Source organism: Urocitellus parryii, chromosome 3 (genome assembly GCF_045843805.1).
Source record: "Urocitellus parryii isolate mUroPar1 chromosome 3, mUroPar1.hap1, whole genome shotgun sequence".
Classification (NCBI taxonomy): Eukaryota; Metazoa; Chordata; class Mammalia; order Rodentia; family Sciuridae; genus Urocitellus; species Urocitellus parryii.
This window is the reverse complement of record NC_135533.1, coordinates 104,264,406-104,291,850: the sequence shown is the minus strand read 5'-3', so window position 1 is coordinate 104,291,850 and position 27,445 is coordinate 104,264,406. Positions and strand designations below refer to the sequence as shown.

The 27,445-nt window shown below is 37.7% G+C and overlaps 1 protein-coding gene across 1 annotated transcript in view; it reads right to left on the bottom strand.

The window, feature by feature from the left end:
* The window catches only part of Abca13 (ATP binding cassette subfamily A member 13), a 441,561-nt gene that overhangs the window by 22,399 nt on the left and 391,717 nt on the right, over positions 1 to 27,445 (bottom strand). Inside the window, exons 58-60 of the mRNA XM_077796801.1 lie at positions 21,122 to 21,256; positions 15,615 to 15,718; positions 4,730 to 4,822 (exon numbers count right to left, since the gene is read on the bottom strand). Of these exons, the coding sequence (XP_077652927.1) occupies positions 4,730 to 4,822; positions 15,615 to 15,718; positions 21,122 to 21,256 (332 nt within the window). The remainder of the gene's footprint in view (positions 1 to 4,729; positions 4,823 to 15,614; positions 15,719 to 21,121; positions 21,257 to 27,445) is intronic.

The window sequence follows — 27,445 nt, the reverse complement described above, 5'->3', positions numbered from 1 at the left end:
GTGGCCTGAAGATTTCCTTCAATTTCAATGTTGATATCTAAATTCTGCTTTGACTCATATGTTTGTCCTTGCTTGATCTCATTATGATTTGGTACTCACCTAGGATTTAATCTCCTTTTAAACAAATTTTACCTGTACTTCAAGGTCTACCAGACATCCCTATTTCCTCAAAGTTAGAAAAATGTGGTCTCCTCTTCAGAAATCCTTTTTTTATGATGCCTACCCTATTCACTCTTGTGATGTCACCAGTATGTGCAGGTCTCACTCCATGAAGTGTGAGAACCGAGTGGATACAGGTTATATATAGCAGGCCTATCTCTAGACCCCTTTTTTGGCCCTCAATAAATGTTTGTTAAAGAAACGATGGGCTGGGGATGTGGCTCAAGCGGTAGCGCGCTGGCCTGGCATGTGTGTGGCCTGGGTTCGATCCTCAGCACCACATACAAAGATGTTGTGTCTGCTAAAAACTACAAAATAAATATTTAAAAAATTCTCTCTCTCTCTCAAAAAAAAAAAATGATTAGATATCAGAAGCAAACAGCCTCAATTCCACTTAACACCTCACGTTCATCACTTTTTCTAAGTTACAATTTGGTCAAGAAACTTCAGAGTGAAAGTAACAACTCGACCTTAACAGAGATGCTCAACCGAGGTAGTTCTCTACTGCAATCATTTCTCTGAGACCCTTCGCCATGAATCATTGAGTTAAAACTGGTCACATGGAACCTTAGGTGTATAGATTGGAGTCCAGAGACTTTTTAAATATGACTCCACAATCTCAAAAATGCTTAAAATCTTACGGTATGGATAATAGAACTAAAGTAAGCTATTGAAAATGTTATCAAAAAGAACAAAAAACTATACCAAAGAAGAAGAAGGGAGGCTCTAGGACCTGTAGTAAAGTCTGAACTCCCCACTTTCCTCTGTAAAATTGGCCAGGAGAATGTGATGGTCCCACATCCACACCTCAGTTCAGCCTGGCTGAGTCTGCTCAGTGGACATGTTAGCCATATTTTCTGATGCTCTGATCTGCAGGGCTTTACTGATTCTGGAGCGACTTCCCTTCCAGGGAAGGGATTGGTGGAAGAACCAATTTCTAGAGTTGGAATAAAAGTCCACCAAAACCACATTTTTCAAATATAGATCAGCAGATTTAGAACCCACACCATACCACCACCTTCTCTCCTGGTGGCTCACACTCTGGGCCATTATCCACCTGTATCTTATTCACTTTAGGGCCAGCTGCCACACAACTACATATAGCCCCTATGCCTCAGGTCCTGCCAATGTTAGTCAAACTAGGCAAACCTAGGCCTGGTGGTGTTGCCTCATCTGTTTGCTGTAGAAACACAATGAAAACTCTGGTCCGTGTTTTCTTCCTACTCCCTCTGCCCATGGACTAACTCCTATGCTCCCCCGTGTGGCCCTGTGTAGCACATCCCTTGTGTTGACAACTGTGAGTAACAAACTGTCTTCGTAATGGTGGTGTCTCCTGGTCTGTGGGCCTTTATTCTATATTTTATTTTCCATCAATACACTGTATTTTGAAACAGAAGGGGTAGGGAGGAGGCAGATGCAGACATCAAGCAGGCTGAGTTTTGATGTTCAGATAGGAGCAGGAGATTGGGGCTTGTGTCTGTCCTTCATGGAACCCAGTATCCCCACAACATCCATGCCTCTGATGGTGGTACATGTCCAGTTGTGGTTAGGGCCCAGGTTGACAGATCACATGAGCATAGTAGGAGAAGTAATTAGGACAATTTGGGGGCACTGTGTGTAGGAGGTCAACCAAAACCATCAACTGAGCATGGGAAAGAAAGGCAGTGCCACCCCTCAGACTGAGGGAGAGGGATGCTGCGGTACTTGGGTCTTGCCTATGCCCCAAGATTCAGGGAGGAGGGACAGACTCAGGTTCCAGAGGAGGAGGGCGAGTTCTTTGCTTTGAGCAGTTTCACTGACCTCTATTCCCCTTTCTTTTCTTCTTTATGTATCTGTTCCTAAAAACTACCCATGTTCTTTCCTTTACTTTATATTTCTAAGAGACTGCAGTTTTCTCATCCCCACAGAGTCTTTCCCATTCCCTCTCTTAACCTATGGACAGGTAAACTACAGCATCAGGTTGAGCCTCATGATGCTACTAGGGCTCTGGGATGTTGCCACACTCAGGTTTGCTGAGAATCATATACAAGTATATGTTCTCATTGTCCATGAAGCCTAGCTCAGCTTGTGGTTGAAAAGCTATGTATATGGAAGCTAAACCCTCATTCTCTCCTGCTTTTATTCCACTTGACTCTCATTTGGGATTTTTTTTTTTTTTTTTTTTGCGCCTACCCTTTATAGGGAGCATGTGGTCCCTGAGGGCCAGTACTATCCTCTGCTTGACCCTTTGAGTCCTGCATCTTGGATTTCCACAGCTAATCTTTAGGCACTGTCTCCCAGTCCAGCCCAGGACCCTGCCCACCACCCCTTTCTCCAGAGGAAAAGCTCAACACTTGAGTCCCGATCCTAACTTAGGACTGTCCTGCTCAAACACTGGCTTTCTTTGATTTATCTCCACAGACCCTCTGGGCAAATTCATTGCTTATTCACGTGTATTTCCATAGGTTTGATGCTGGCTCTCATTCTCTCTCACAAGGACTATTCCCCAAACCTCCATACTGATCAGCAGCCTCTCCCCCCACTTCTTCTGCCCCTGAAAGTGCCTGGGGACGGCCATGGGGATGATGAGCTGTTTTCACTCAAATCACATGCAATAATATTAAATCATCCCCTGCCCTGTCCTCAGTGTTTCCAATCACACTTAGTCCTCATGGCAACCCATATGACAGTTGAGGAGAAGGAGCCATGGGGTCATATGATGGACACTCAGGCCTTTGTCCCTTGGGTAGGATCCCCATGCTACCTCAGCACGCAGCACCCAGTATCCCCACTATATCCATCTACACTGAACTTATATTATCACTATTCAAGGTCACATTCAATAATGCTATCATCAGGACATTCTGGAAGTAATCAACTTTCTCCACTTGTACAAGACCACCAAGGTGACTGTTTTCTCCTTGCAGAGTTGGGGACAACATTGGAGGGAAGTGTCTATCTCTTGACAGCTGCAGTAGCTCTCACACAGGGTCCTCCAGGTCTATGGGAGCCCAGTGAATTTTCATGGAAGTAAGGAATGCAGGGGAGTTGGGAGGGATTCCTCTTACCTATGTGAATGCCTCATGTTAGAAGAGGAGAAATGGGGACAACATGGATGATTCCAAATATAGATGCCCTGGAATCATCCCTTACTTTTTATTTCAATATTATGGAAACATATGTAGTCATATATTTATTTATGATAGGCTTATTTGTTGTAGGAAAATTAAAAAAAAATAGAAGACATTTTAAAAGCTATCTTGTTTGGTATTTTGGTGAATAACACCATGTGAGTTAACACCACTAATAATTCATCCTCAACCTACAGATCACATTATCAGAATCAAAACTCAGAAGTGGACAGAGACTGTCCAGCCTGTAGATCAGCACTGGGAATTATCCTCTTCCCATGATCTAATCCTGCAGGCTTCTTTAGCCAACTTTACCATGCCTAATGGAAAGCAAGAAGCTAGAGTCAAATATAAATCACCCAACAATCAGGAATGGACTATAAAACTTTATGTAGACATTCATAAAGGTTAGACAGTGTGAAGTATTATTTTTCTTTTGATACTACTTATTAAAGTGAGCGGAGAATAGTTTCTAGCAGATTCATCTGGCAAGCATTTAACACTAAACAGCACTAAGCATCAGTGAGGTTTACTGTCCCAGTAGTGACCAACACCAAGCCACTAGAAACGTGCTGTTTACCTCCTAATACATCACCTCTATCCAAGCACTTGCTATTTTCTCCATAAAATAAAAATATTTAAGTTTCAGCTATTTACCAGATCTCTGCTTAAGAGTTCTAACATTAAAAACATTGACTAAATGAACATGAAAAAAGAGATTTATCAACATAAATGACCAAATTACTCTGTATGAAAAATTAAGGTTAAACAACAAACTGAAGGAAATCAGAAAATCGTTCAGAAAACTCTGGGGGAAAAAAAAAAAGAAAGATACAAGGACATAAAAATGGTCATAGAAATTTATAACAAAATCATTAAACTCCCAAAAAGTAAATGGAAAAAAAAAAGACATGAAGAGATAATTAACCAGGAATAAATCTAAGGGATTCATGAGCATAGGAAAAAAAAATCTTTAGTCTTTTATTATCCGAAATGAAAGTAAAACACAGCAACTGTCTTTTACCCTCTCACACTGACAGAACTCTTTCTTAAAGTATAGTGTTTGGTAAATCAGAACTCTGATTTACTGCTGCTGGAAAAATTATATTATTAGCACAACCTCTGGATAAGGCACTTCATACACCAGGAGGCTATTTCTTGTCCTGTCTTGATCTGGGCCTGCCAGCCATACTCTTTCCCTACCAATGCCACCACAATCAGGGTACAGTCCTTCTCAAGAAGGAAGCAAACTATCTTAGGGAAAGAATTTGGGAATTGACATCCCTTTGACTTACTAATCGTGTTTTTTAAACATACCCTTAAATGTCTCAATGCCTTCACCTCTTCCTGTATGTCATGATGTAATTAATTGATCAAGCTATCTCTAAAGCATCTCCAGTTATAACACTGCATCATGCTGTTGATAGATAGGAATCAAACAATAGAGAAGCTCCACATACCTATTCCTAATGTGCTGAGGGGAGCCGAGACACTGGAAGCTACCGTTAACCATGATGGCTAGTCTGGTGCAAAGAGCTTCACACTCTTCCATGCTGGGAAAAAAAAAAAAAAGGAAAAGAAAAGTAAAGGTGAGCCATACTCGAAAGGAAAAAGGCTTGATTCAAACTTTAAAAGTAAAAAGTGGACAAAAACACTATTACTGCAAATTATGTAATTCTTAAAATATAGACACCTCATGAAAACCAAACAAAATACTTTTAAGTATCATAAGATTTATTTAGGTAGCCAATAATATAATTTTAAAAAATTACTAGCATTTTCACGTACCAGGAAAAATAGTAATAAAATAGGAAAGAACCATTTACCAGTAGTACAAAATTACAAAATAAAAACAATCTTAATAAAAAATATGTTTTATGAAGAGAAAAAATAAAGCTTTACTAACAGACATAAATAAAACCTTAACTCAATGAAAAAGATTGGCTATTTTAAAAATGAAGGAACCTTACAATATAAAAATCAGTAAAATGTAAAACAATACTAGCATAATATTAGTGTAAATATAAAATATAATACTAATATAGTATGAAAGTAAGCTCATTATATTTAAATATAAATATAAGTGTATAACATAAAATATAATGCTGTAATAATATTTAATATACAATTAGGTTATAGTAAAATTGAATATTATTTTATCGTGAATAAGTTATGAAGATTTAAAATTATATTTTTATAATTACGTAAGTTACAAGCTGTGATATGGATGCATTATAATGTCAATCAAAATTTTATCACTCTCCTTAGAAAAACTGAAATTATAAAGTGTTTCTCCAAAATAAAAATATTGAAAGAATTATGAGAAAAAGTGTTCCAGAAAGCATTAATATTTGTTACACTGCCAAAATAAATTAAATAAGGTAATACACTCAAAAATTATAAGGCCAATGGCATTAAAACAAAAGAGAGCCAAAATGAGCCACTAAAGCATGAAATGCACACAATTTGAGGATGGAAACAACTGTGTGAGCATTACAGCAATGGTGGAAACTGAGGGGGCCTTTTATAGATGTGGCAATGCAAAATCCCAATCTTTTTTACTAAGATGTCAGAAGACAGCATACTGTTTTAAGAACAGAAACAAACAGGAGCTGGGGTGCAGCTTAGTGGTAGAAGATTTGCCTAGCATGCATGAAGTCCAGGTTTCAAGCACTACAAAAAAAAAAAAAAAAAATTAAAAGAAAAACTTCCACAAACATAACAGGAAAGGGTTGATAAACTTAAAATAAAAAGTCATATATGTTAGTTAAAAAAATCCAATGTATAAAAAGAAAAATATCATGTGGAAATGATTTTCAAAACTATTCATGGCCAATAATGTAGCAACAACTCATAAACTTAACCATTAAATCAAACGTTCTTAAAACTGCTTTCTAGCTCGAAAGGCATTCATCATGCATGCTTTTCTATGTTTAAGGATGAAAGTGCTTTTGTTCTCCATTGCATTTCAAATAAAAACAATGACTTCTCGGATTAGCAGAATCCTAGTTAAAGATATTCTCAGTAATTCTAAATAGGTCACCTCATATGCTGAGGTTGGAAGTAAAAATAGGCATAACTTTTTGAAAATCCATATGGAAATAAGTCCTTTTCTATGAACTTGCCCCAGGAAACAAAATATGAACATATGACAATTTATTTATAGTAGTAAAAATCTAGAAAAAAATACATGCTCTATAGTGAGATTTGTTATTTATTTCATGTTAATGAAAGATCATTCCGTGTGTTAGACATTAAAATGAAGTTCTCTAAAGTCAATGAATTTCATGAGTAAAGATATTGATACTTTAATGGCAAAATTACAATGCATATGAGGAGAATTGCACATGTATATAAAAGAGTTTTTCTTTCTAGAAAGAAAAAAAATTGTAATATTCATACAAAAATGTACGGATATTACTATCTGAGAAGTGAAAAGTTAATGGCAGATCGTCTTTATTTCTTCTTTCTTTCCAATTTGGTGTTATCCAAATTCTCTATAGGAAGCATGTGTTATTTCCATTGTTAGGCAGCAACTATAAAGGAATCTCTGATAGGGTCCGTGGATGTTCAGATCAAGACTATTTCATAGTTCTCTTAGTTCCATGTGGGCACACAGAAAATTCAGGTCAATGGAATGTGTATTTCTGGGTCATCTTGAAATAACACAAGCCACTTGACCTGGGTATTGTCTTTTTCCACATCCCTTAAGTTGGGATGTAGACAGTGCTGTAAGTCAGTGTCAACCATGAGGATGAGGACAACTGGAAGATGGCTAAATGGCATGGCAGAAAGGTCATGATTTCGTGGTTGGCCTTATAAAGCACAGCTCACCAGCAACTTACAAGGTGAGGGGGAAATGTGTCTTGCCTGGTCCACTATACTTTGAAGTTTCTTTGTTATAATACCTTGACATAAAATCTAAAGAATATGTACAATAAACATTCCAAATATGCTTTACAATTTTTTTTCTGGTCAATTATAGCTTTCTCTGTTTCCTTAATGAATTTTAATTTAAAACATTTTATCATTTTTATGACTATGTTGCAGGTTGACTATGAAGTCACTTTTGTATTACTTCCTTAAACATAATTTGGACATGTGGGAGTCCAAATAATACCAAACATGAATTAAATTCTCGTAATAGGACTTGGGTCATAGCTTAGTGGTACAGAGCTTGCCTGGCATGTGTGAGGAACCAGGCTCCATCCTCAGCGCCATATAAAAATAAATAAATAAAGGTATTGTGTCCATCTACAACTAAAAATATTTTAAAAGTAAATCCTCATGATATTAAATGACTAACAGTTTCAACTGAATTATTATTGACTAACTAACAAATATCTTCTAAACATGTTAGATATCATAACATCTAAGCATAGAGGACAAAGAGATTTTGATGATCTTCTACAGTAAGAAGAATACACAAAACTGTTCAACAATGAAAGCAATTACTGGTCATTTACTCAAAAAACAAACAAACAAACAAACAAAAATAACCCATCAAATTGTTTTCCTTAATGAATGGTTTGGTTGATTAGTACTGAAATATGTCTAGGTGATGCAGAGACTTGTGTTCCTTCATTTATCAGTGTTTGTTTGACATGTGAGGAAAAACCAAAGTGGTTGTTCCTGGCTGGACTGATTTCCATTCCTTTTAGTAAGTGACATGGCTCCCAGTTTCTTTCCCGCAGTTTCTTATCCCATGCTTCCCAAGGGGCTCAGGAGTAAGGAACAAGAGGCAATAAGAGGTAAACTCAGAGTTAAGAGGAAAGCTTTCCCACTGAGATACTTCTTTTCAACTAAAGCTGTCATTTTAGAATCACAGAATCAATCATAGGCTTTTCTGTTCTTCACTTTCAGTGAGTAATTTAGATCTTTGTATTGTATGAATAGCAACAAATTTATAGAAATAAATTTGTGTATATGCATATGTATGTCATTAATGTGAAACCAAGTGAATAGGAGGGAAACTACAGTAATGCATATCTGTTTTGAGAACAGTGTACAATAATTATGTGTTATATGAGAAATAAAAATAATTTTATCTTTTTATTAGAAAGATAAAATTCTTAGAACCTGTGCTTGAACATCAAGACTCAGCCTCATGCCAGCAAACTAATATAGCAAAGTGCAGCTCAGAATTAGCAGAGCAAATGGTCATTTTAAGCAAGAATACATACATTTTTTTAAAAAAAGTAGATTTATCAAGTTTAATTCATTTTAATATAAATTTTTTTCCTGAATAGAACAAAAACAAAACAAAAAAAGAATTAGTAATTCTGACTGTGCACAAGTGAAGAAACTGTCAAATCCATTCCATGAAAAGCAACTATAATACTAGACAAAATTTCAAAACAACCCTTTCAGAATACTGGGAATTGACCGAAGGCATGCAGTAATATGAGAAGCAGTTATGTCTAACAAATTGCTAAACTCAGAATAAGAAGAATTTGTGGGAGGCAAACCATGGGCTACTGAGTTCCCTCCCCAGCTTAAAAAAACATGAATCAGGAAAGGGTGGGCCATGAGTATCAGCAGCTTCTGCCATGGCTGAAGGGCAGGGACTCAGTTTGGAGTATTGAGTGCAACGCCCATGCCCAGTAACATAGCTGGTTTACATGACTATATTGGATCCAAGCAAACAGGAATGGTCAGCACCTCTAGTACCTGGGAGATGGCCTCCCAGGTACTAGAATTTGTGTGTCTGTGACATGCTTACAACCAATTGAGACCCTAGTGTGTGCAGTAGACACTGGAGATGGCCCTGGCTTTCCACATACTGCCTCTCAACCCAGAGGCTATTGCATACATATAGGAGAGGCACAGAAGGACCCAAGGAAACTGACATGTTCAAGTTGGCACAAACTTATAATTTTCCTGGCTATCAACACAGAGAACATTTGGCAGAGGATAGAACGTCTGTGTTGTGTCAACCTGAGGTGTGAACTACCTTTGCTCACTCACAGGTTTATCAAGGAACCTAGGCAAAAACAGAGGTTACTGTTATACAGCCAGTCTTGAAAAAGTAAAAGTAGTTTTAAACACGAAATCTGAGCAGAGAAATCAGCTGCTACTCACTGCAGGAGTAAGATTTTTTTCATAGACTTATCCCAGGCAAAGAAATCTAACAAATAAGTATTTAAAAAATGAAAGCTGACAATAGAGCAACTTTGGGAGTAGTTAACAAGTCAGAGCAGCTACATTATCTAAAATGTCTAGTTTTCAATAAAAATGTAGATACGCAAAGGAACAGGAAGTGATCCATATTAAGGGGTGTAAAAAAAAAAAGCAGTCAATATAAATTTCTTGAACTCTTCCTCAATGTTAGAGTTAGGAGGAAAATTATCCAATGCAGAGGAAATATATATGTTCGAAGAACTAAAGGAAATGCTATTTAAAGAATTAAAGGACATATGACAATAAGTGTTGGCAAATAGAGATTCTAAAGAAAATGAAAGTTATCAAAAGAACCAAAAAGAAACATTTAAGGTGAAAAGTTCAGTAAATACAATGAAAAATTTGCTAAAGAGAATAACACCAGATTCAAGATGGCAGAAGACTCTGTGAACTTACCAAGCAGAAAAAGTGATCTCATCTGAGAAAAGGACAAAACAGGATGGAAAGGAAATGAGCAAGAAACTCACAGATCTGTGATAACAGAATCCCAACACACATGTAATGAAAAAACCAAAGGAGAGAGGAGATAGAAAGAGCTGGAAAAAAAATTTTTTTGAGTAAAAAATGACCAAAAATTTTTCATGTTTTCTCTATGAAAAAAAGTGCATAAGAATGGCAATGATATTGGTTACCATACAAGAATCTACAGATCTCTTTTTCTCATATTTTTTTTACCTCATTTAAAAGATTTAAGGTTATCACAAAGTGATAATTATAACAGTTTTTTACTGGATATAGAGCACATGAAATGCAATATATATGATAATAGCTCAAAGAGAGGGAGTGCAGCCAGGTTATGGCAAGGTTGTTTTACTGGAGGTAATTTAGTATTAATATGATAAAATTAAGGTAGAAACTCTAATTCCTAGAATACTTACTAATAAAATAGCTCAAAAATAACTAGTTAAAATATCAAAGATACTATACTGGAAATTATTTAGTATATAAATGTCAAATAGGAACAAAGATTAAAAAAGCCAAGAAGATATGTAAATAATAAATAGCAAAATGGTTAATGTAACTTCCACCATATCTATAATTATGTTAAATGTTAAATCATCTAAACATCTCACTCAAAGGCAGAGACTGTCAGATTGGAAAAACAGCAAGATCAACTGTACCATTTGCAGAAAACATCCTTTTCTATTAAAAAAACACAATCATTTGAACGTAAAAAGTTTTAATATACATAGATATGTCATACACACAGTAAACAAAAGACAGTAGCAGCAGTGAAATCATTGGATAAAACAGACTTTAAGACAATTAAAAAAAACGCAATAAGGGATAAAAAGGGACATTTCTTAATGATAAGAGGGTAAAAATATTTGGAAGATAATTAAGAGTGCTTATTCATCTAATCACAGCTTCAAAATATACAAAGAAAAAATTGACAGACTGTAAAGGAGGAAAAGCCAGAAATACATTAAGATTTCAGTATTTCACCCTCAATACTATTAGAACACCAAGGCAAAACACCCACAATAAGACAGAATTCTCAACACTAACCCTAACTGGCCCCAATCACAGAATACACATTCCTTCCCACTAAGGACCATGTCATTCCCTAGGACAGGCCGCAGGCTAGGCCATGTGCAGAAACTACGGCTGTGTGGCCAGATCCAGCCTGCCGCCTTATTCATTTAGGTTTTACTGGAATACAATCACATTTACTTACCTAATGTCTGCAGCGGCTTTCATACTACAACAGCAGAGCTTTATTTGCAGTAGACTATATGATTTGCAAAACAAAAAAGAATGTATTATCTGTTGCTTCACAGACAAAACAAATTATAGCCTCTATGGCGGGCCTTTAAAAACTCCTTACCCATTTAAAAGAATGGAAATTACAAAAAAGAAGTATTTCCTCTGATCACAACAGAATTAAATTTAAAATGAGCCACAGAAAGAATTTTCAAATGAATGAAAAATTTTGTGACAGAAACAGCTGAAGGGCTTCTCCTGCATGTTTCATGACCTTATAAAAGGCACTATACTCAAGACAGAATTAGAGGTGGGCCCACTGGCACATACCTGTAGTTCCAGCAACTTGGGAAGCTGAGGTAGGAGGATCACATATTCACAGCCAGCCTCAGCAACTTAGTGAGGCCCTAGGCAACTTAGCGAGAATCTCCCTCAATATTAATATATATAGGGATCTGGATGTTGCTCAGTGGTGAAGCTTCCCTGGGTTCAATCCCCAGTACCAAAAAAAAAAAGGACTATACTGGTGAGAGGATAGGCATATGTGTCAATGGATAATAATTGAGTCCAGAAATAAATCTATATAATTATGGTCAACTAATTTTCAATAAATGTAGATAATTCAATGGACAAAGGATAGTCTTTACAAAAATAGAGCTGAAATAATTAGATATCTACATGCATAAAAGTAAATTTGGACTCATTTCCTCTTATTATATGCAAAAAAAATTAGCTTAAAATATATCAAAGACTCTTTAAAGCTAAAACCCTTAATATTCTTAGTAGAAAAAATAGAACATTTTCATGACTTGAGAACAAAGAGTTCTTAGATGTATCACCCAAAGTGCAAGCCACACAAAAATGAAAAATTAGATTTAATAAAAAGGGTTTATAATGTTTACATTTCCAATGAGAAAAAACATTATCAATCATATATACAGCAAGGGATTTATATTCAGAATATAATGTCCAATAGGTATATAGGTAGTAGATAGGTAGGTAGTTAGGTAGATAGATAGAGGTAAAACCTCTTACAAGTAAAAAATACAGACAGAAAACATAATTATAAGTGGCAGATTCTTACAAAACTAAATGTACTCTTACTATATGATGCAATCACACTTCTTGGTATTACCCTCCAAAAGATGAAAAAGTTTACATACAAAAATCTGCACATGGATGTTTACAACAGTTCACATATAATTGCCAAATCTTGCAAGAAGTTATTATAGTATCTTTCAGTGAGTGAATGCAGAAATAAACTGGTACATCCAGACTACAGAACTTTATTCAGTGCTTAAAGGAAATGAGCTGTCAAACCATGAAAAGACGTGGGGGAAACAAAAGAAGCCAGTCTAAAAAGATTACATCCTGCATGATTCCAACTATATGTCAAACGGGGAAAGAAAATAAAACTATGGAAATGGTAAAAAAAAAAAAAAAAAAAAAAGTTATTGGTTGCCAGAAAGGAGAGATGAATAGGTAAAGCACAGTTAATTTTTTGGGCAGTGAAAGTATTCTCTATGGTGTTTTAATAGTGGAAACATATTATTATATATTTTTCTAAATCCACAAAATGCCCAACACCAAGGATAAAGTCAGCTATGGATTTTGGATGATAATGATGCATTGATGTAGGTACACATTAATTGTAACAAACATACCAGTGTCAGGGAGCATACTGATAAATGGGAGAAGGTCATAAATCTTTGTACCATCCTCTCAATTTTGCTATGAACCTAAACCTATTCTAATTTCTATTTTTTTTTTTTTTTTGGTACTGGGAATTGAACTCAGGGGGCATTCAACCTCTGAGCCACATCCCCAGCCCTATTTTGTATTTTTTATTTAGAGACAGTCTGAGTTGCTTACTGCCTCACCATTGTTGAGGCTGGCTTTGAACTTGTGATCCTCCTGTCTCATCATCCTGAGCTGCTGGGATTACAGGCATGCTTCACCACGCCTGGCTCTATTTTTTTAAAAAAAATAAGGGAAATTTTTAATAGATATTTTACCAAAGAATGAACACAAATAATCAATAAGCACATTCAAAGATCCTTAATCCAATTAGTTTGTTTCTTAAAGTAGTAAACACAATTTACCATTTGACTCTGCTATTCAACTTTTCAGACTCTATCCAAGAAAAGTAAAAACATTTACCTATATATTCAAAGACATTTACCAGACTATATAAAGAATTTTATTCATAATAACCATAACTGGAAACAATTCAAATATTCATCAACTGGTGGGTGAATACATGAAAGTGGTCTAATTATACTATGGAATGCTATTTAGCAATGAAAAGGAGTGAATTATTGATATATGCTGCAACATGCATAAGCTTTAAAAACATTATAGTAAGTGAAGGAAGGCAGATACAAAAGCCTACACATCATACAATTCCACTAATATGAAATTCTAGAAAAGGCAAATTATAGAGAAAGCAGATCAATGATTTCCTAGGTTTAGGATTTTGAATGAAGAAAAATGTAGTAAAATCTTGAGAATGTGAGGAAAAGTTCACTTATACATTGTTGATGGGATTGCAAATTGTGCAACCATTCTGGAAAGCAGTATGAAGATTCCTCAGAAAACCCAGAATGGAACCATCATTTGACCCAGTTATCCCACTTGTTGGTATATACCCAAAGGACTTAAAATCAGCATACTATAGGGATCTGGCCACATCAATTTTTATAGAAACTCAATTCACAATACCAAAGCTATGCAGCCAACCTAGGTGCCCTTGAGCAGATGAATGGATAAAGAAAATGTGGTATATATACACATGGAGTATTACTCAGCCAGAAAGAAGAAATATGGCATCTGCTAATAAATAAATGGAACTGGAGACTATCATGACAAATGAAATAAGTCTGTCCCCCCCCCAAAAAAAAAACAAAGGCTGAATATTCTTTCTGATATGTGGATGCTAAAATACAATGGGAGTCAGTGTGTGTGTGGGGGGGATTAGAAGTTCACTGGATTACACAAAGGTGAATAAAGGGAAGGAAGGGGGATGGGAATAGGAAAAACTGTAGAATGAATTGGGTAACTTTCCCGTGTTCATATATGAATATATGACAAGTATAACTCCACATCATGTACAACTGCAAGAATGGGATCCTAATTAGAATAAGTTATATTCTATGTATGTGTAATATGTCAAAATACAATATACTATAATTAGTGTATCTAAAAAGAACACATTAAAAAAAGAGAGAGAGAGAAGGCCAGGTGTGGTGGCACAGGCCTGTAATCCCAGGGGCTTGGAAGGCTGAGGCAGGAGGATCTCGAGTTCAAAGCCAGCCTCGGCAAAAGCAAGGCCTTAAGCAACTCAGTGAGACCCTGTGTTAAATACAAAATAGGACTGAGGATATGGCTCAGTGGCCGAGTGCCCCCGAGTTCAATCCCTAGTACCTCCCCCAAAAAAGAAAGAACAAAAATAAACCTTCATATCCTTAACTGTTTTTGATACTTGATTCACAGCGTATTTTATTTAAGCTTGGGCAGGGAGAGGGGGCAAGAATAAGCCTTAAAGCCCAACCTCCATTGTATCTTCAGGATATTTCTAGCCACCTCAGATCACTCACTCCCCAGGGACTGGTTTTTTGAACTCTACGTTTGTATTTCCATGAGGCCTAGAAGGATGTCTCATCAAATTAAAAAGAGGTCATGGTTGAGAATTGAGTAACACAATTAAATCCATAGTGAGTAAAATATGAGACCAGATTCAGTCACATGTTCAGTTTTCATTTCAGATAATTCTACCTGGTGGAATATGAGGCCTTAGATAGAAAGGAGCTGGGACCCCTTGGGAAGAACTAACTGAGGGAGTCCATCACTCATCCCATCCCGGACCAGCAGTAATGGACCACGCCAGGGTGTGACTATCAAACTTCAGGCTCAAACTCCTGTTAAGGTCTGTAAATAAGTCAAAAATAACACCTGGTATTTTGCCAGAGAAATGTTAGAGTTCGTAAACAAGTCTGGATGGTGCCTGGCAAAATGTCAGAGGGAGTGGTTTGAGAAGTAACAAAAGTGAGCCATTAAGTGTGGAGATTCCTTATTGGTTGATTGATGTATCTAGTTTATGCTAATTAAGATAAGCTGTGCAAAATGTATAAATAGCTCTGTTGCCCTACAATAAATGGCTCTCATTCCTGCTGTATCAACGTGCACAAGTTATTCGTCACCCCCCGGTTATTTTGCTGCAGCCGGACCCCGGCAAACTCCAGCTCTCCCACGGGCTCCTGTGGCCTTGGTTATGTTATACGATCTCCCTCTGGTTCAATCTCTTACACTGCATAACAGGGACCATCAAGTGTATCAACTTCACAGTGTAAACACAAAGGAACTTCTGTGTGTGGTGCTGGCCGGAGGTGGATATTTTCCCCTAACTATGGTTTGTTACTCATATTTGCTCAGGAAATAGCCGCAGGAGGGGGCTCCACTCACCTGTGGGAGGTCAGCACCACAGCACAGCCTTCCTGGGCCTCTTTCATTATCGTTTGCCACAGGTATCTTTTCGAGCAAGGATCCATTCCAGAGCTGGGCTCATCCTAGAGGAAAGAAAACACACAATGATATTAATTTGATGAATACATGTATGGAGGTACACTATCACATGAGACCAGATGCTGGTTACAAGAAATCCCTTCTCTGATGGTCGCAGGTACCTCTCCATCAGCTCGTCTGCATTCTGCTCAACAAAGCCAAGATAATGGGGAGAGGAGTGGAGTGCCTAACTCCCCATGCACTCATGCAGGATGCTACTTAAGAGGCCCACTTCTTTTTCATCTTCCCTAAATTACTGAGGTGACTGACACAGCTGAGATATTGGAAGAGACTAGAAGTAGGGAAGAGAGGCCATGGGCCGCTGTCACCACTCTGGGAATTCCACCAGAAAGCCTGCTCCTATGCCACTTGGAAGGTCTCTCTATAGACTCCTTCTCACCGGTACCCAGGTACACAAGCACTCTGAATGCCTCACTTTGCCTTTCCTAGTGGCCCCCTGAAAGGACCCCCAATCGGGCAGGTATTGGCATCTCACATAAGCGACCAGCACAGTTTTTTAAAGGGTTAGGAGAAAGCACACAAGCTCAAGCATTTCAGGGCATTGCCCTAGAGGGCAAATGGGAAACTCTCAGCAGCTGGCATGAGATTCCACTGTGGGAGGGACAAAGGCATATAATCCTAAGAATCCCCCTCCCCCATCATGAGCGATCAAGGAGTGTGCAGTATGCATATCTATAAAAAAAGGTCTAAGAGAGCCTCAGAATGCACTCCCTAACTGACAGGGGAAAGTGTTTCTCTCCCAAAGAGAGCCATTAAAGACCATGAAAACAGAAGAAATGCAAGACTTTAAGCAACACAGAGGAAGAGGAGGAGGAGGAGGAGGAGGAGGAGGAGGATGACCAAGAGGGCATAGAGGAGAAAGAATCAGGACACCATTGAATAACACAATGTTTCTGTGTTCTTACAATGGATTCCAATAGCTGATCTCCTTGAACTGCAGATCTAAGAATCTCCAGACACAAAACTGAAAAGAATCACCTTGAAGAAATTCCGTGAGTTAAAAAGGGAATATAAATAGAGAATGCAATAAAATCAGAGAAACAACACATGAACAAGCTCAAAAAGAGAAGCCATGTGAAAAGAACCAAGCAGAAATCCTGCAGCGGAAAATTGTGATGGATAAAACGAAAATGTAAGAGTGTCAACCGCAGATTTGATCAAGTAAATGGAAGAATCAGGAAATGTGAACACAGGTTGTGTAAAATTGTTCAGTCAGAGGAGGAAAAAAAATGGAAAAGGAATGAAGAAAACTGACAGGATTTTATACAAAACCCCTGTGAATATTTGTATCATGGCATTTATGGAGAAAATGTAGCCCTTATATACTGTTGGTGGGAATGTAAATTAGTAAGCCATTATGGAGCTTCCTCAAAATTAAAAATAGAACTACTAAATGATGCAAAAATTCCATTACTTTAAATATATGAAAAGGAAAAAAAAAGGAAATCAGTATATCAAAGAGTAAAAATCATGCACTCCCATGTTTATTGTAGTACTATACACATTAACCAATATATGGGATCCATAGAAGTATCCATCAATAGATAAGTGTAGATAAAAACATGGCATGTACACACAATAGTACGTTATTCAGAAATATAAAAGAATGGAATTCTATCACTTGTGACAACATGGAAGAAGCTAGGGGATGCTAGGTTAAGTGAAATAAGCAAGGCACAAAAAGAGAAAAAAACACACGCTGTCATGAGTGTGTATGTGTGTGTGTGTGCGCACGCGCATGTATATATAATAAACATTATTCCTTCTTAAAAAGAAGGCAACTCTTCAGTTTCCAGCAACATATGTATAGTGTTGGAGGATGTTTTACTAAGTGAAATAAGGTAGACATGAAAGGATGACCACTTTATGATCACACAGGTACCATCTAGAAAAGTCAAATGCGTATAAACAGATTACAATAGTAGTTGCCAAGGTTGAACATGATGGGAACGTAGGCAGGTGGGGCATGGTTGGAGAAGGTAGGCCACCGAGAGTATGCTCTTGGGAACTCCATATTGTCCCAAGCCCTTTTCTCTCTGTTCTTGGCTGCCAGAAGATGAAAAGCCTTCCTCTACTAAGTCCTTCTACCATGATGTTCTGCCTCATCTCATGCCCAGAGCAATGGGGCCCACTGACCACTAACAGAAACTTCTAAAACCATGAGCAAAATAAATCTTTCTTCCTCTAAGCTGTTTTTCTCAGGTCTTTGTCACAGTGACAAAACACTAACACATATGGAATTAATAAATTCTGGAGATACAATACGCAGCATAGGGGTTCTGTGATTTGAATTTTTTGTCTCCTTGATCCCCAATACAATAGTATTGGGAAGCATGGCTTTTGAGAGGTGATTGAGTTAGGAAGTCTTCCCATTCATGATTAGTACAAGGTGCCCTTGTGGAGGGCTTACACACCATTTCTGGAGGATACTTAGTTCAAGGTTCCATCTTGGAGGCAGAGACAGGACCTTCATTGACCCCTAAATCTGATGGTACCTTGGTCCTGTACTTGCAGCCTTCAGGAAAAAAATATATTTCTTTTCTTTATAAGGTTACCCAGTCTGTGATATGTTGTTACAGTAGCACAAATGGACTAACAGAGACTGTAGTTGACAGTGCTGTATTGTTCATTTGAATTTTGCTAAAACAGTTCATCTTATGTTTTCTTACCACTAACTGAAAAAAAAAAGGTCACTATGTGAGGGGCTTGATATATAAATTAGTTTGATTGTGGTAACCATTTCACAGTGTGTGTATCAAAACATTATACTGTACACTTTACATATAAACAATTTTTACTTGTCAATTGTGGCTCCTTAAAAATAGGGGTTTGGGATATGTTTTCACATTAGCCAGATTCCCTTCACAATCTGCTTAGATAAGCCAACCTTGATGTCTCTAAAATAAATCCTCCACCTCCATAAACTTTTAGAGTGATATCTCCTGGAAAGAGATATGATAGTAGAAAAAGGCTTCATTTATTTAGTAACATCAAATAAATTGTAATTTCTTGGAACCTGAAACTTTCTCCTTCAATAAACTCCAAAACACTTGCTATCTGAACCACTTTGGAGAGAAATCTTGCCTAGCTATATAATGCATTTCTGGGTTTTCTGTAGTCAGGGAGCACTGAACACATTTTTCTTTAGAGCTTTGGGTCATCAACTTCCTCTGAAATGGGGAAAAAAAACATAAGGGAAGTGTTGGAGAAAAGTCACTGAACAGGAAAATAAACACCTGGCTTTTTCTACAAATCAAGTGTTAGGTGTGTACTACTTACAATAGTAAGTAAATAATATAGTCCTACATCGTTCAGTGAAAGGGTTGGGTGAGTAATTTTTAATTTTCCGGATTGTCACTGTGGCATGAGTTCCAAGAGCCCTTCCTTGTCTCTCAGCGGAGAACTTCAAAACCATCGTTTGAAACTGATTCTCTGAACAGTCACCATCATCACAGTTACTAAACACTTAATGTAGATTTATTAAGCACAAGGCATTTGGCTGCACACTTCATGTGGATTATATCAGACAAGGAGGAAACAGGCTTAGAGCATGCAAAGTCATATGTTATAAAATTGCAAAAGCAAAATCCACATCTGTTCACTAGGACTCCAGGGTCCTCACCTGGCCACTGTGCCAGAGTCCTGGACATTCAATGGAAATGAGAGCAAGGAAGATAAAAGAAGAGAAAGCTGAGGATCTGTCATAAGTCAAGAGCACAACCATAAAGCAGATCCCCTTCATCTGACTGAGGAGATGCCTTGCTCCAGGGCTGAGCACAGAGACATCCTCCAGGAGGAGCTAAGGCTCAGACTGTCTCACCTTGAGAGGATAATGCCATTTGGGAACTGCAGAATGATGAAAATATTAACTTGTGTTATTTGGTTTCAGAATATAAAATTATACATTAGTCCTTGATTTTGGACTTTTCAATAGCAAACTTAGATGAATTAAAACAACTTTCGGGTGAGTTTCCAAAGGACAATAAATGACAGGATCACATTGTTCAGCATGGACTTTCTGAATCCCCATTAACTTTCCCACTGAAAGGCTGTTTTCAGCTGGCAAACAAGAACAGAAAAGAGAATCTGCTTTATTTCCTATATTCTTTGACACCCATCAGACAGTCTGCCAAAGTGCGGCCCTGGGGTGAACATTAGCTATTAGAATCTAATATATACCATAAGAACAATATTCTACTTATCGTTTGAATGGCATTATGCATAGCTAGAGCTGTTTTTGAAATGTAAGGCAATTGGCTCTATTTATGGGCCATATCTCCTCCAACTAATGCTTTGAATTAATTTAGAATTGATTGCAGTTCCCAGAGGGATTACAGAATGCTTTGTCTCAAGGCCATAGCTCATGCTATACCTTTTCTGGAACTCTCTTCCCTCCCTTCCATATCCATCAAGCATCTATGTGTTAGCCAGTTTTTCATCATTATAACAACTACTTGAGGTAAACAACTTATGAAGAGAAAGCATTTATTCTGTTTCACAATTTTGAGGGTTCTAGATAATAACTGGTTGACACTGCTGCTTCTGGGGCTGCAACCAGGCAATATGAATTGGAAGGAACATTTGGTGAAGCAAAACTGCTCACCTCTTGGTTAGGAAGCAATAAAGAAGAAGAAGGGTCCAAGGTCTTACTCTCTCTTTGAAGGCAGCCCTCGATGACCTAAAGACTTCTCACTAGGCCCCACCTCCTAAAGGTTCTACCAACTACCAATCACAGCATGGGGTGGGGCCAAAGCTTTAACACATGGGCTTTTGGGGAATCTGTATCTAAATTATAGCAATCCCTCACATCCATCCTCATGATTTACCATAGATATGTGTCATTACAGTTATGATGAACATATATTGGCTGGTAGAAAAAGACTTAAAAGCATTGTGCTAGAGGAAAAATACCTATTGATTTTTTTCAGATTAGAAGTGAATTCTAATTTTTTAATACAATTTTAATGTTATAATTTTATTGACAACTGGGTTTGGGGGTCAGTGGCAGAGTGCTTGTCTTGCACGTGTGAGGCACTGGGTTTGAGCCTCAACACCACATAAAAATAAATAAATAAATAATAAAGGTATGTGTCCATCTACAAGTAAAAAAAAATTTTTTTAAATTTTTTAATTGAATTTGACAAGGGTAAGTGAATCTACCAAAAGATACATGTCTTATTTCTGTATCAGTCTAGTAATGTTTTACATTTTGTTTGGGAAATGTTGAATTAGGGCAGAACAGTTCATTAGTTTGTAGAATCAGTGTCGTGAATTCTGAAGTTATTTCCTACAAGAATTCTATTTAGTTAAACTAAGTTTACAAGCACACGTGCAGTGGGCATCTTATTTCAAGACAATGACATATTACTGATATCTCCACTACTCACCAATAAAAGAATGTCAGGTTTCCCCACCAGGGCCAGGGCTGTGGAGAGCTTCCGCTTGGTTCCCCCACTGTAGGTGGCCACAGGTTTCTCCACATGGGCTTCCAGGTGCAGGCGCCTCACAAGGTCTCCAGCCACCTGGAAGAGAGGAGCCGTTGGTGAGCATGCCACCCCTCACCATGCCACCAGACACCAGGTCTCAGCCCTGACTCCTGCTCCTTCTTCCCATCAACCCCTATCCACTCCTCACATGGATGGTCAAGTACATTCCCTGGACCACTCTCCTTCATGATATAGAGAGAAACTGAGAAAAAAAAAGAGGGGTAAATTCTGTGCCTGCAGACATCCGACTGATCCCCAAAACCCCTGGGTCTGGAGCTAGGAAAATAGTAGGCAAGAAACAGACTTAGTTCTGAGTCCAGACTAATGTCCACATTAAGGCGAGCAGAAAGAAGGTAAAGCAAAATGAACACTGAGATGGAATTGAACAGGAATGAAACCAAGACAGTGAGCTATCAAAACCTCATGGGAGGAAAGAACTGAGGGGACTTTTCAATATTAGCACAAAGAAATATCCACTGTACATTAAGAAACCATTGGTAAGAGTTTGCACACTCAGAGTTCAGTATCTAGAGGTGGGGAAAGAATGGGAAATGCTTTGTTCCTAACTTCTGGGAACCATTTTATCAAGTAATGAGGATGGTCACTTCATTCACCAAAGCTCCACCCTTGGCCACAGGGGAATTCCGACTCTCCCGGGACCCCATGCACACAACTTCTCTACCTCTCCTCTCTTTCAACCTGCCCTCATTTCACACACCCTTGAAAATTCAACTCATCTTCTTGTCTTTCCTCAGCATCAATACTGATCCCCTATTGCAGGTATCACATGCATCTCACAGCACTTATGTCAGTACTTCCAACAGTAATTGGCACCATAGTCTATGTTGTTTCCAATTCCATCATCTCCTGTACTGGGAGTCAAACTGGGCAATTTCTTTTTTTTCCCCAGTTCTGCATAATTTAAAAATGTTGCAGTTTTATTTGACTCTCATGACCATAATGATATTTAAATATTAATATAGATTCAGTTTTAGACATTACTGTTCAGGGGGGCACCTTGAACAGGAGCTGAGAATGTGCCCTTAGCCTTGATAATGAAGGTGTGGACCTGGCTTCTGCTCCCAGCACCAAAGCAGCAGGCAGACCTCACTTTTGCTTGCAAGTAAGTGCAGCTCTGGGAGTGGGCGTCACCCAATGGGACTGGGCTATACCCCTCACCCCCATTTGCTGGAACACAATCCCTTGCCTTGTTTGGGTAAAATATTCTTGAATGGCTTCTCCCCAATAAATAGGAGGGTTTCAGGCATGCTCACTCTCTCCCCTTTGCCTGCCTCTCTTGCCTCCTTTGTGGGAGCTGAGGTTGTGGATTTGTCACTAAACCCCCCCCAAAAGGTATTTTCTGTCTCTGTGTGATTATTTAGTAGCCAGCCCAATTCACTTGGAGTGACCCTTACTGATTCAGTCACATGTCATGGCACATTACACAACCAAACTGGCCAGTATCATATCTTTTCTTTTTTTTTTTTTTTCCTCACTCAGCTCCTCCTCATGGTTTCCAGGGCTCAACATGATCAGAAAAACTTCTCTGAAAGTATAGTCTTCCAATATCATACCTTAATTCAAATTTAGGAAAAGAGGAAAACTTCCATAGGAATATGAAGATAAAGTTAATAATTGTGTATTCTAAATACCTAATAAAATTTAGCTTTCCTCTAATGAATATATGTTTATTGATAAATTTAGAAAATGATGATAAATGGTTAAGATGATAATATTAAGAGGCTTTAAAATATAACAGTGCTGTAAATACTTCCCAATAACAACTTTCACACAAATTTGCTCTACTTTTTATTTGTTTAATCTCTGAATAATTTAGAAAATGAACTATAAAGCTCCAGAACTGATCTTGTGTTCAAATAGCATAAGTCGAGAAAACAGACTTCCAGGCCCAAAGGATTCATGAAGAAGCAATCTCATATCTTCAGCTATCTGCCTAAGAAAGTAGACTCAAGGCCAATTGCTTGTTCTTAGGAAAACAGTCAACTTGTTGTCCCCAGGTTGTTTTGTATAAACAAACTATCTTTTTCCTGGCATCATTCAGCCCACTTGATCAATTAACATAAACTGAATAAAATTTAAATGAATAAAAATTCAAATAGAACATTTTACTGAAAATAATCAAACACAAATATTAATGAAGTGTCATATGAATAAAGAGACACATGGCTGACACTGCAGAAACTAGAGCAATGACAGTGGTGCTAATGGATTCACCCAAAATTGCCCCAGAAAGGGGCAATGATGATTGAAGGGAACCCAGAAGGATCCCCACCCAAGGAAGCTTTTGTCCACACAAGGCAGCCTAGGAGCATTGCAGAAATTGTTTAAAGTTTGTCTTTTGGGAAAAAAGCAAATGCTAACAGCTCTAAGGCTAGCACCAATAACACATGGGGAAAAATAAGTTTGGGGTGATTTTTTTTTCAAACCATAAAAGTCAATAAAATAATGAAAAGTATTATGTATATAATTAGTTTTTATTTTACTCTCATACATTATAAAGATCAGCAATACATGAAAGCTGATGAACAGACAAATGAAGTAAAATATAATAAAAATATGGTTTTGTAGAAATGTACCTCAGACTAATTAGAGAAATGCTGAATAAATTCATCAAGATATTATGGCTTATTTTTTATGAAACCAGGGAAAGTATGGCATTTTTTTCCAATATCACAAAATCTTAAATGCTGTAGTCTCCAAATCCTCAATCAGTTAACCACAGCAAAGATTCCAGAAGAGACAGGAACAAATGTATCAGTTTGATCTAATGCTCTCTGAATGTTACATTTTCAGAAAATAACTGAAAATGGCCTAATAAGAAGTATTTGCCGTCTTTCTGCACTCTGCACTGCTATCAAAATAATGGCAAACATAATGTCCTAGCAATCAAGGCTGGCAAAATACTACCTATGGCCCAAAATGTCACAGGTTACAGAATCTGTTATTCTCCCCCAAAAAACAAAATGTCATAAGTTATACAGTCTGTTATTTTTCTCCCAGAAAATTCTAGAAATAGAATCTTACTTAAGGCAAAAGATCAGGGTTTATTTGTCTTTATATTCCCCATGTCTCCATCACACTTGCCACATGGTAGGGCTTTTATCATTGGAGCCAAAATAGATTGCCCAGAAAATATTAAATAATTGTTGAATTCCAAGGCTAGAAGTAATCCACTAGCAAATATGAGGATCACTTTAAAATTTCATGTAAGATTAAAATAAGAGACTTTTAGATAGAAATTATTATTTTCTCAGCCTCCCTTTGCAGATGACCTTTACTCTTTCATCCCCCCGTCTTGTGACTTCTAGCTCATTCTTGTAAAACTATGAATGGAAAAAAAAACTCAAGACAAATGTATGGCTATAGAGGATGTTGAGAAGCCACACACAGTATGTGTTTTTCCTGGAAAGAATTTGTGCATATTCACAAAAAATGAAATTGGTAAAGACTCTACATATTTAATCCCAGGGAAAACTAAAATGGAAATCTGCTACACCTCATCCTAATTCAAAGTGTTGCTCAATTGCTTGGCTTTGATATTAGCCCAGAAATTACCCACACCCATTAACTCCTCTCACATGCTTTCTTTCTCTAGCATCCCAGACATTGTAGTCCTTGTCTCCTGAATCATTTGATTGTAATTTAATATAAAATTCTTTACCAGGTTAATTGAATTCAGGCTCAAATATGTATACCATACAAAATGTGCATAATGAAAGACAGAGAAAATTGGAAATCATTACTTCAACCGGTGGGACCTGAATTCAAGCTGAAGGAAGAGTTACCTTTTACTTGCCTTCCTGGACTTGTGAAGGTTTTCAGGAGTGAGGGATGTGACTGTAACAAAAATGACCAGCTAGCTGGAGTATAGGTGGGCTGGGGGCCCTGAAACATGGATCAAGTTTAGCACAGAGCTTGGGCTCTGAGGGTTGTAGGGAAGAAGTTGGGGTGTGAGGCTGATCTGGGGGACTTTCAGCAAGCATAGGATGATCTCCTTGAATCACAAAAGACCCAAGGTGGCTGTCCATGTTGCCATGAACAATAGATGGAGCCTAGAGAAAATAAACAACATGCACTGCAGATGAGCGAAAAAGAATTTAAAAAAACCCAAAAATCTCATGTTTATATGTCTGTGTCCTGAAAGCTTGGAGGTGGGGGTGCACATGGGGTCCCAACCTGAGCCAGTGGAAGATAAATCAACTATGCAAAGCTCAGGGTTAGAGGAGCCACACAGTAAACCCATGTGATTTCCACTCCCTTGACCACTCCAATGAATAAAATGTAAGACTGAGCTGTTGGTGACACAAGTAATTTCATTTATATCACTAGCAACCAGAATGCACTAAGGATCAGAGTAGTGTTTTAATGAAGAACATGTACTCTGGAGCTGGTTTACATAATTTCAAAACAAAACTCTGCCACAAGGTATCCAGATAACTTGTATAAGTGCTCTGTGCCTCAGTTTCTCTATTTACAAAATGAGGAGTAATCCTGTTATCTACTTTACATGTTGACTGTAAAATACTATAAAAACATTACCTAGAAAAATAAATAAATACTGAAATACAGTTATGCATTGCTTATCAACAAGACAGTTTCTAAGAAGTGAATTGTTAGAAAATTTCATCATCCGATGAACTCTTTAGAGTTTATTTACACAAACCTAGATATTATAGCTCAATCACTTGATAGGGCCTCTTAATGCAATCAAGACTCAGTAATCCCAAGATGTTTGAGGCTTTTGCTGGTGTCACGTGGCATGTTGCCTTATAGTAAACTGTTTTTTGTAAATGGGAGTACACTCTAATCATAAAAACATCATGTAGTAAGTATATAAACCAGTAACAGTCATTTATTATCAACTATTTTTTGTTTTGTATCCTTGTGTTACAAAAAAAAAATTTATGTGGCTGACAGTGCAGGTATGTATTCCACCACCACCACAACCATGTGTGTGATGCATTGTTACCATATTATGATGGCTGTGATGTCACTAAGTGATAGGAATTTTTAAGTTCCATTATATTAGGGGACTACCATCACATACATGGTCTGTGGTTGACTAGAACTTTAATAATAAAGTTATTATATATAAACAGTGCATGACTGCATTAGCTACAATGGTTATTTTCTGTTATTTTATAATAATTCCCTCTGGTCATCTTGTGGTAAGTATTTCAGAGCACATATACCCATTTTTTTATGATTTGTATGTAGGAATGTCCTCCCACCCCTAAGTTCACGTTAAGCAATGCAGTGATATTCAGAGGTGAAAAGATTGGATTATGAGGGCTATCAGTGGATTGATCCATTTGATGGGTTATTAACTTGAATGTACTACTGGGTGCTGACTATAGACAGGTGGAGCATGGCTGGAGGTGGTGGCTCACTGGGGTTATGGCCTTGTACTAAATCTGATCTGGGCTCAGACTTCTCTCTCTTCCTCTTCCTCTCCCCCCACCCTCTTACTTTCTGGCTGTCATGAGCTAAGCAACTTTCTTTCTTAGACCATAATGTTCTGCCTCAACTTAGTCTCAGAGCAATGGAGTCAGTTGACCATGGACTGAACCTCTAGAACTATGAACCAAAGGTAACTTTTCCTCCTCTAAGTGGTTTCTGTCAGATAGCAACAAAAAGCTAACAAACTGGTCTACATTTCTAAATATTCCCACCATTTACAGGAGAGGGGTATTTGCTAGGAAGGGCGCTATTGCCTTTGGGAGCAGATGGAAAAGTGTGCTGATCTATTCGAAACCTCTGAGCGAGCAAGTAGCAATACTGTCTGCAAAATCAGTTGCAGTCTCAAGAAAGAAATAAAGCCAGTTCTTAATTGGTGGCCATTAAAATAACTTCTCCGTGGAGGAGTTCAGAAAACAAGGCTGTAAGACAGCTGAGAATCAGGAGGCAATTGCCCTGGATGACAGGAAGCACCGAGCCTTTCTATATTAAGAGACTTTTCACAGGCACTTTCCCCCCAGACAGCAAAGGGGCCAGCTTACAGCATTTGCCAAGCATCTGCCTCTTTAATCAAAAAGTAACAAGGGGGAGCTGACAGAGAAAATGCCTATTAAAGATGGAGCCAACAATTAGTGCTGGATTCTAAGATCTGTTTAACTGCAGTGAGCAGGTCTTCTGCAGAGTGGTTAGTTTTCTTTGCTTTATTAAGATGGGAGGTGCATAAAGGGTCCAGGGTCTCCACAATGA